The sequence below is a fragment of the Phyllopteryx taeniolatus genome, chromosome 7 (assembly GCF_024500385.1).
Source record: "Phyllopteryx taeniolatus isolate TA_2022b chromosome 7, UOR_Ptae_1.2, whole genome shotgun sequence".
NCBI classification, from domain to species: Eukaryota; Metazoa; Chordata; class Actinopteri; order Syngnathiformes; family Syngnathidae; genus Phyllopteryx; species Phyllopteryx taeniolatus.
In genome coordinates, this window is record NC_084508.1 from 5,740,432 (window position 1) to 5,751,513 (window position 11,082).

An 11,082-nucleotide genomic window follows, 5' to 3' on the forward strand; every position below is an offset into this window, starting at 1 on the left:
AAGGCCTGATTTTTCTTTTTTTAATTCTAAATCTATATTTAAATATGATTTTTTTTTTTATTTAAATGTATTTTTAAATGTATTTTTAAATGTATTTTTATGAAATTTGAATCAAATTTTTTCTTTTTTAAACAATGCATATAATAATAAACTTAATAAAAATAAAGCCACCTACTTTTGTGTACAATTTTCATCAGTGATCAGGCCTAAAAGGTTTTCAATTTTATTTAATTTTTTTAACTGGAATTAAAAATATATATATACATATTTAAATAAAATAAACGTGAAAGCATGTATACGGTACACTTTTTTTTAATGTAAATTAGGGTTTAGTTTTACTTTTTTGTAGTTTGTATTTTTTAATTTTTTTTTTTTAAAAGGTATATAATAATAAAACTAAAATAAACACATACTTTAGTGTAACATTTCAGTGATCAGGCCTAAAAAATAAACCATTCTTGGATTTAATTTATTAAATATATTTGACATCATTTAAAGTAACAAAAAAAGTTGAATTTGTCCCAACAAGCTATAAAGCCTTTAGATTTTTTTAAATTCAATTTATATAATTTGATGTAATTTATTGAATCTTAACATCAAAATTGACTACAGAGATAAGGCCTGAAAATCAAACAAATTTGATTCAAAATAGAATAATTAGTTTTTGATTGATAAAATAATTGCTTGAAATCATTTTAATGTCAAGATTTATGAATCACAGGATTACATATTCTCAAGATGCATCGTTTGATTAAGAAAAGTGTCAGATAAATAGCAAACTTGTGATCTGCCAACACTCCAGGCACTGCATTGGACGCTCTTACCTGTCAGTCATTACAATAACACCGAAGATCTTTTTTTTTTTTTTGTGTCAAAAAGCAAACACCGGGTTCTTCTTCTCGTGTTTTTAATGTGAGTATTTTACTGCGGGAAATTGGTGATGCAAGTTTTAACGCGTTATGCAATCGCCAGCGGTTTTAACATCACAGCGCCAGTGAGGGGAGGGGAAAAAAAGAAAGAAAAAGAGGACAAGAAAGAGAGAGAGCTTGAACGTCGGGGATGTATGAATCACAGAGGAGTCGAGCAATAATTCCAAACGTTTGGCGGGCGGGTGCAGCAGCAGCGTCTCGCACGGAGCAACATTGAATGCCTTTTATTTTGGTAACATTGTTAGGCAGCCTCATTAAGACGTCGTCATTATGTCCAAGTGCATTTATTTTGAGTCTTCTTCTAATGCAGTGAGCAAGTGAAACATGAAGCGGGATGGAAATGAGCCCAGTGACCTTGGAAACGGCCACAGATTTTGGGCCTTTCTTTACCACTTCCTCGTTTTGAAGTGTCTAGAAAAGGATTTGATTTACTAATGTTATTTCTAGCCGCATTGTAAAATGGTGCCTCGTGGTGTCATTTTGTTTTTCTAAATACAAGCGGTCACTCGGGCCGATTTTTGGTGGCAGTTAAATCGCTTCACAACACGCGGCAGTCGGCGAACAATTCTTCAAAACAGACTTCAAGCTTTTTATTGCCAATCCCAGTTGAGATTTACTGTCAAACTAAACAAAACGTTTTGGATTTTAAGCAACCACATCACTGTCAGCTTAATGCTAACACACAAAGCTAACAAATAGCATTTATGTGGCAAAGGATAAATAAACACAACTGGTGCAAGTACACATGTAGACAGTACTCATAGGCATACTGTATAATCTTTATCGTCTCCAAAAACAACTAATATTACTGCATCTTTCTGATACGTTGTAAAACGCTTCTTCTTTTGTGTCTGTATGACCATATTATACCGCCCCCTGGTGGCCAACACACAGCTCAATGTCCATTTGAAATAAAGACAAAGTGGCAAAAAATGGTTGGGGGTGGTGGCTGGAACAGATGAAGAGTGTTTCCATTCATTTCAATGGGGAAAGATGATTTGAGATACAAGTTTTCAAGCGTAGTCACAGTACAAATTCAACTCGTATAGTGAGTCGGAAACGAGCGTACGATTCCGCTATTATTAGACCACAAATTATGCATCCATCCATCCATCCATTTTCCTCACACGGGTCGCGGGAGTGCTGGAGCCTATCCCAGGTATCTTCGGGCGGGAGCCGGGGTACACTTTGAACCGGTCCGTCGCCACCCAATCACAGGGCACATAGAAACAAGCAACAATTCGCACTCACATTCACACCTACGGGCAATTTAGAGTCTTCAATGAATCTACCATGCATGTTTTTGGGAGTGGGAGGAAACCGGAGTACCCGGAGAAAACCTAAAGCAGGCACGGGGAGAACATGCAAACGCCACACAGACGAGCCCGGAGTTGAACCCGGGTTCCTCAGAACTGTGAGGCAGATATGATAACCAGTTGTCCATGGTGCCGCCTAGAATAAATTGAAAAACTAAAAATGTAAAAAAGAGTGAAAGAAATTGGAACAGTTAATTTTTTTTAAAATTATCCATATAAAAAAACATTTGTGAGAATGAATGAAAAATATAGGCATGCTGTTGCTGACCAAAACAGCAGCACCTACCCAACTAGTTACCTGTACAGCCTTGTGTAAATAACGGTCCCCACACCATTGTGAAACTGTTCCAAGTCGACTCGAAGCGTGTGTGGCCTAGTCGGGCCTGAGTGTCACCAGAACACGGTTAGATCTTTTGTTTTTTGTTTTCCTTTTTCTTTCTTTAACTCCCCGCTACAAGCTTTGCTTTGCCAACACGACTCCTCGTGTCGGCCAAAAGCTGTCAGACGTCGTTTAGCCATCCGGACAGAGTCTTAGCGGACACTACGGGCTTTGCAGGAAGTGTCTATCTGTGTGTGTGTGTGTGTGTGTGCGCGTGTGCATGTGTTGGGGGGGGGGGGCTCTACATACAATTGACTTAAAGTGTGCGTCTGCGCCTGTGTGACCTACATTCACTTTCCTGCCGAGACGTTTGTTTAGCCTTGTGGGCAAACGCATGTGAGAGAGGAAACGCATACAGTCAGTCAGTATGCTTCAATACATCAGTGCCATGCACCAGTGCACGTGTGGTGCCCTCTAGTGGAGGAGGGCATACGCACCCCCGCACCAGATGCCATCCCAGGCCTCAACATCAAAGGGAAGGGCTAGCAACTGGTGGCCCGCGGGCTCAAAAGGGAACCCCGACGGGAGGGGGTTGAGGACAGCAAAGGCAAAATATTTTGGAAGTTTTATTTTGGAATTCACGGTATTTCCTGCGCCAGCATTTCAAAATGAAAGCGCCAAGACCATCAGCTTTGAAACATCACGCTTTTCGGAAACTCACTATTGCCAGTGAAAATAATTTTCTGAAGCTGATGGTGTTGGGAGTTTTATTTAGAAAAGTAAGTATTGCCTGTGCCAGCATTTGCAAATAAAAGTCCCAACACAGTCAGGCTTTTGAAATGCTGGCACTAGCAATATTTATTTTTATGGTACTTGCCTTTCAAAATCAAGTTAGTGTTGGGACCTTTATGTTGAAAATCATCAACTATGGATGTCATCTTTTTTGAATTGTGGGCTGAATGGTCGGGCTCCCAATATTTAAGTGAACTACAGCGGATGCAGATAATTAAAAAAAATATATCTTATTTTGACATGCTATGCCCTAGTATTTGTCATGGTGGGTAGTAGAAAGCGTGTGTTGCCATTATGAGAAAAGATGCAGTTCATGGAGTGAATGGTGAACGCCATTTAAAAAAACACGAGCTATGCGGTTTCTTAGTTGTAGATCTGTAAATAGATGATTATTTTGACATCAAATGCCCTTTCGCCAACTTGTATTTTGAGGTGTCACAAAAGCAAAACAAATATTTGCGTCCAAGTCACTGTTCTGCTTTGACGTGGTTTTTTTTGTTTTGTTTTGTTTTGTTTTTTTCTCTGCTTGTTCGTCAGAAACCGGTGTTTTTGGTGAAACCAACCTATGTTCTACTGCTGATGACTAAAGAACAGAAAAAGCTAGAAAGATTTGTATTTTTTTTTCCAGGTGAAAGAAGAGCGTCTTCTCTTTCTTTTGGTAGGCTTACATTGTCATAGAAGGCAATATTCTGTGGGTCTTGAAAGATCAGACACAAAATGCTGCGAATGAGGTAACGTACGGATTTATTGCGCAAGCACAAAGAAAGAAGAACAAAATTACCCCGAGATGACACCGGCTTTATTTGTTTGTAAACTCTTTGGCGCAAAGACGTATGGGGACCGCCGCTTCAAAGCACTTCTCATCCGTCAAAAGTATCACAACGTCATCGGGGGGGAGTGGAGGTCGGAGTATTAGCGTCAGTTTATTTTTTTAGGTCTTGCGAGTACTGTACTCATTACGACGGGCCGCAGGAATTGAAATCACATGCTCCAGTTAAGTTAAACAAGGGCAAGGTATTCCCACAAGAAGCGAGCGAAGAGGCAGGGAAGGATGCGGATCAAGTACCGTTCTCACGTTGCAGATTTATTTTATCCCCCCCACTCCATCAAACTGCTTTGGTGCCTGCGAGGTAAATAAAGCTGGCGGGCTCGCAGCATCCAGCTCATTAAAAAGCTTTTTTATCCATTTCCAGCCAGCACGCGGCGAGACTGCGGCGTGGACATTGTTTACACACAAACGCCGCCCCGGGAGTCGTGTTGATTTCCACGAGCGTCTCGCTTTTCATGATTTCCTCAAGCCTCTCCAAGGAGCGCGCACACGCAAGCGACGCGACCACAACGCCGCCAGTCGAAAACATGAAAGTCTCACATCCAGCGGACCACCCAGGCCCAAAGATGGCGTGACCAGCCGGTCCAGTTTGACTCTAAAAATAGCATCCGGCTGGTAGGTATACGATTGGCAAGTGTAAAATTCAAATCTTTATTAAGCAATGAAATACATGTTTTTTTTCCCACTTATAAAGTACGAATTCTAGCTAAATAAAAACATCACAGTGGTGCCTTGAGATATCAGTTTAATTTGCACCCTGGCCACTCTGAATGCTCTGATCTGCTCTGATATAATGAGGGAAAATATCACTCTGTAATGTTCTGCTTTATAAAATCATACGGTAATAACAATTTAACAATTAAAAACAATTAAGCCGTTTTTGTCACATTTTTTGTGTGCTTCAATTCAATGGACATTGTGCTGCTCCTTCCGGTGCCTTGGCCACCTCGGGGCAGTATAATACATCCATTTTCTGAACTGCTTATCCTCACTTGGGTCGCGGGTGTGCCACAACCTAACCCAGCTGACTTCTGGAGGAATTTTTAATTACTCTTAGGGATTTGGCAAAAGATTTGAATTTGTCTTTTTTGTACCGTGTTGTTTTGGCATGGATGTCTATAACATCCACCCATTTTCTTTACCGCTTCTCCTCACTAGGGTCGCGGGCTACTGGAGCCTATCCCAGCTATCTTCGGGCGGGAGGCGGGGTCCAACCTGAACCGGTCGCTGGCCAATCACAGGGCACATAGAAACAAACAACCATTCACGCACACATTTACACCTAAGGGCAATTTAGAGTCTCCTATCAACCTACCACGCATGTTTTTGGGATGCGGGGAGAAAACCCACCCAGGCACGGGGAGAACATGCAGACTCCACACAGGTGGGGCCGAGATTTGAACCCCAGAACTGTGAGGCAGATGTGCTAACCGGTCGGTCACCGTGCCGGCTGTCTTTAACATATTCAAGGTAAAACAAATGTCCTGTCCTCAAAAGTGACGGTGACCTCGGTAAAGAGTCTAGGTGTGACACCATGTGACCTGACATGCTAGCCTCGGCCCGTGTGCGGGCTACACTAGGGCGCTCATTCGCACGCAGACGCGGAATGTCAGCACACACGCCGACAACCGCTCCGCGCCATTTGCATCGGCCCGGCACTCGGGGCCCCGCGGCGCGTGACTCTGTGCCGTGTTGGCCACACACCCACGACTGTGTTTGGAAACATTGGGGCGGCGGGATGGGGGCTGGCGGGATTCGGAGCCAGATGAAGCGTTTTAGCCCAGCCGAGCGCGCTAAACAGCCGTGGCGGAGAGCAGATCCAGGAAATGCGCAGAAGTGTATACCTGTACAGTGGTACCTTGACGTTTGTGTATAATTTGTTCCGTGACCATGGTTGTAACTCAAAACACTTCCATCTCAAATCATCTTTTCCCTTTGAAAAAGCCATTTATCCTTTTCAACTCCCCCAAAAATCTTTGTGTCTAATAAGAACAATAGCACTCTACAATATTGTACTGGATAAAAACGTACAGTAATAACATAAATGAATAGAATGTAAAGAATGAAACTTTTTGTATCATGATTTCATGCTTTCAATGGGCCTTGTGTGTGCACCTTGGCCACTATTGGGCAGTATAATACATACATAATGCATTCACCAAGACGGTCACAACTCAACTCAGTAAGCTGCAGTAATATTTGTTGTTTTTCGCACAGGGTAAAGAATATACTTACTTTATGCCTGTGAGTATTGTGATATACTCTGTCTGCATGTGTTGCTGAATTGTGTCCAAATATCTGTTTTTTTGTAAAGGTTTATAGCTATCACAACATCGAGGCCAGTTGTTAGTCTGTCTGTGGCGTTTGCATTGTGTGTTAGCGTTAAGCTAGCGGACTTTAGTTAGGCAAAGTTATGGATATAGCTAGTGCGTAAACCATCTGTAGAGGCATCTATTATTCACAAATGTTTACAATTTGTGGTGTGTCTTGGTCCTTAACCCCCACGAATAACCAGGGTTGACTGTAAGGGGATAACAAAAGGAAGCGATGCCACTGAAGCGACAGAAGCAAAGCCCCTCAGATTCCCCCCACCCCCGCTTCCACCATGGGCCACCTGCCCAAGTGTCCTGGCAGCAGAAAGGCTGCAGTCATCACAAAGTGGAAATATTTACCACCACTCTGGCATTCCAGTGTGGCTGTGAGGGCATCGGTAGGCAATGTGACAACACACAAGCCCAAAAAGCAGCCTATTTAGAAATAATTATAATTTGAAAGGCTGCCAGCCCACTGCTGTTGGTGGGTCGCCGACAGTGAGTCAAAAATCAATTGGGAAAAAAATGACTTGTTTTGAAAGGAGCACACCGTCCAAAAATCCATTTTAAAAAGTGACTTTTATTTTGAAAATCACGGTTTAGTAATGCAGACTGCTAACTTCCAGTCAAGATGCTTGCCTTTCAAAATAAATGTTGGATGTTGGATTTTTATTATTGATATTTTATTTTTAAATGCTGGCACCCCACCCACTTGGGTCTCAGATGCAATGTTTAAAAAAAAAAAAAAAAATTACTGAAAAAGTCACTTTTATTATGACATGCTGGCACCCTTCCTGTGTATGGTCTTCTCTTATCGATGCCACTCCTTCTTTATGGAAAAGCTTTTTTTGACTCCAAAGAAAAAGCAAAGCCCGGGCTAACGTGTGCGTGTGTTGATGTGTGTTTGCAGAACACGCTGGAGACGTGCAGCATGTGCAGCAAGCCCATCATGGAGCGCATCTTGAGGGCCACGGGCAAGGCCTACCACCCTCACTGCTTCACCTGCGTGGTCTGCAAACGCAGTCTGGACGGCGTGCCCTTCACCGTCGACGCCTCCAACCACATCCACTGCATACACGACTTCCACAAGTGAGGACGGCACTCACAAAACGTATCCCAATAGTACAAGCACTAGTGGAACTAATGATTGTAGAAGAAGAACTCATTATAGTAGAACTAATAGTAGTAGTAGTAATAGAACTAATGGTAGTAGGACTCGTCTTTGACACATAATTTCTATGCCAGATTGTGTTTGCTTTGCACATTGACTACAGTTCTGTTTTTCAGTTGTCGTAGGACTAGTCGTAGTAGTGATATGATACTAATGATGTTTATGTTGTTGCGAAACAGAAAGTTTGCGCCGCGCTGCTGCGTGTGTTCTGAACCCATCATGCCCGCTCCCGGTCAGGAGGAGACGGTTCGCATCGTGGCTCTGGACAGAGACTTCCACGTCCACTGTTACCGCTGTGAGGTACGGACAGTACCGTACATCATACTCACTCACATCAGTAGACCTCCATGATAAGCTAGGCTAATCAGGAAAAAGCTGCAGAATGTTCTTATTGGAAACTCAAATTAGAGAATTACCCCAAATGTAGCCTAGAACATGTCAGACCAGTTAGCCTAGCCAAGCATAAAGACTGGTAACGGCGAGAAAGTTATCTTTTGACTACACAGTTTGCAACACGCTAGCAGATTCATAACACTTACTTGCTGTATGATAACTTCGGCTTAACAGAAATGTACCTTTGAAAGTCAGAGATGTATCTCAGATGCTACAAGTAGCCTAGCTGTATGCCAAGCTAGGATAACTGTAGCGTCTATCATGAGCTTGGGTTATTGTACACTTACAGTCCCACTTTGTTGCAGTTAGCTGTCTTTGTGCTGAAATAAGCTAACTGTCGCTAGGCATGAGGTACATTTTAGGTCATTTGAGTTTAGCTAGTTAGCTTAGCTGTATGAAAAGTCAGGTTGACTGTAGATTAGAACATTTTGAAAAATTTCACCTTAGAATAAGGTGTTAGACAACACGTTTAGCCTAGGTTAGCATAAAGCCTAAACTATGGGTGAGTTACCATGCTAACGTTATGGTTGTGTGTTTTGTGTACAGGACTGCGGCTGTCTGCTGTCTGAGGGTGACAACCAGGGCTGCTACCCTCTGGATGGACACGTCCTGTGCAAGAACTGTAACACGGGACGCATCCAGGCGCTCTCCGCCAAGGCCACCACTGACCTCTGAACAAGCGACCAATCGTTACACGTTCTTTTCGTGCTTGCTTAGCTCTTCTTCCTTCCGACTCGGTCACACGGACGCTTTTCCTTGCGCGCTTCGATAAACATTTATACTAACCGTGTTGTTGTACGATTAGCATCACAGGATATTATGGTTAGCCTAGCTTTGCATGAAGATTGCTGACTGTGAAATAAATTAAATTTTGCTCACCAAGCTAGCTACCCAATATTTTCTCACTAGAAACTCAAATTATAGTATTACACTAAATATACCTGAGAGCGTGTTACCCTCGTAACAGTTAGCCTAGCTTAGCATAAAGACAGCTAACTGATAAACCTGGGACTCCCAGGTGTATGACAACCCAAGATCATGATAGAAGCTACAGTAAGCCTAGCTAAGCATAAAGAAAGGATGCCATCTTACTATGGAAGCATTTTGCTGGAATAATCTTTCTAGTCTTTATCGCCTTATGCTAAAATGGTTAATCCGTGACTAGCTGTGGGTATTTTCATAGATCGGGATTGAAGCTATCATTATTCTATTTTAGCATCAAAACAACTTAACTGGGATAAAGCGCTCGTAGTGACTCCCAAGTTAGCGCTGTATGCTCAACCTAGGCTAATCAGAAATGTACCTTAGATATATGTTCAAAGCTACAGTTAGACTACCTTAGCATAAAGACAACTAACTGGGAGGAAGATGTTGTTTGACTCCCAATTGTACTACACACTAGCGAATTCTTAGCATTCTCGCCTTCATGATAAGCTAGGCTAATCAGAAAGGTACCTTCGTGATGTGTTTGAAGCTACAGTTGGCCTAAATTCACATGCAGATTGTTAACTGGGAGAGCATTAGATTATGACTCCCTTGTGTACAACATGCTAGGAAATCATCATTCCCCATCTTTATGCTAAACTAGGCTAATCAGCCACTAGCCATCCACATTTTAGCCATTTGTGACCAAACATTTTCTTTATAGCTTTTACCGATCAAAATCATGCTTACATTCCGCGAACATAGCCTTGTGTTTTAGCGTTAGCGCCTCTTTAGGAACTATTATTACTCCTATGCAGAAAAACATATGCAACTTTATCTATGTATTTTCAGAAATTCCGCTACTAACATGGCTCATGTCAAACGCATGGACACTTTATCAGAATTTCTATGGGTTAAGGATTTATTTTTTTTCGTGTAAAGAGCAGAGCATCCTCATCGCAATCTTTGCGTCAGGCTAATGCCGTCGGTACGCCACCTCTTTGTGCGACCAACCACATGTGCTTTTATCTGTATTTTGCCCGACTTATCGTCTCCAGCCTTGATGGTAAACAAGTCTAATCAGAGGGCAATTTCTTACATAGTGATAGAAGCTATAAGTAGCCTAACTTAGCATGAAAATAGCTTACCGAGAGATAGTTCTAGTTTGATTCCCAAGTGTACGACACGCTTGCAGATTCTTAGCCCCATTAGGCTAAGCTAGGCTAACATGCAAATAGCTGCAGAAATTTCACGTGTACGACACACTTGCAGAATGTAATTTAAAGCAATTTTGAAGCTGCAGTTAATAAAAACATTCACCTGAGCAAGTTCCCAAGTGAACGACACATTTACTCATTGTTTCTCGCCGTTTTGCTTAGCAAGGCATATCAGCACCTTACAGTGGACATTTTCGTGATTGTAATAGATGCTAAAGTTAGCCTAGCTTAGAGTAAAAAAAAAAATGAGAGTTTTAGTTTGGGGAAAAAAAATATAATTTTTGATTCTCAAGTGTACGACACGCTCGCAGATTATCATTTCCCGCTATTATGCTATGCTACTCCAAACATACGACGCTAGCACTAAATGGTTAGCAAATAATAAACGACGTAAAGCCATTTTATTTTTTAAAAAAATAACAAATGATGTTATTTTAATGTGTTGTGCTGTTTAGCTTGCTGTCTTTTTGTTTACAAAATGTGCCTTTGCCCCTTTGTGATCTATGTAAACAAACAAGATGGTCGGCTGACACGCAAGCATAATGTTTTTGATTTTTTTTTTTTCTTTCTTTAATAAAAAAAATTCCAACTGCATCAACTCTTTTGTTGTTGTTGATCATTATGCATGTTATTCATTGCCCGCTGTGAGTGAGCATGTTAGCTTGTCTTTGGCATGTTAGCTTTATCCTATTCTTCTATTGGGTTATTCCATGTATCTGTGTTTTAGTAGCTGTTGCCGTGCCAGCGTTACAGGAGATTTCCTGGTCATTTTTCTTTTCATTTTTTCCCCTCATTCCTCGGCTCGGCAGGCTGGAGGCCAAAAAGCGCTGAGCTCGTTGTGCATGCGTTCGCGTGCAGCGCTAAAGTCGCCGGCGGCCCT

At 41.8% G+C, this 11,082-nt stretch overlaps 1 protein-coding gene across 7 annotated transcripts in view; it reads left to right on the forward strand.

Moving 5' to 3' along the window:
* Positions 1-10,796, forward strand: part of lpp (LIM domain containing preferred translocation partner in lipoma) — a 133,866-nt gene extending 123,070 nt beyond the window's left edge. For 5 of the 7 annotated variants that reach the window (XM_061780185.1, XM_061780187.1, XM_061780188.1 and 2 more), the window contains 3 exons: positions 7,408-7,586; positions 7,848-7,968; positions 8,608-10,796. In XM_061780185.1, the coding sequence (XP_061636169.1) occupies positions 7,408-7,586; positions 7,848-7,968; positions 8,608-8,736 (429 nt within the window). In that variant the 3' untranslated portion in view covers positions 8,737-10,796. Of the gene's footprint in view, positions 1-4,549; positions 4,801-7,407; positions 7,587-7,847; positions 7,969-8,607 lie in introns of those variants that run through there. The other 2 variants (XM_061780192.1, XM_061780189.1) reach the window with 2 other exon arrangements.
* Positions 10,797-11,082: the final 286 nt, after the last annotated feature.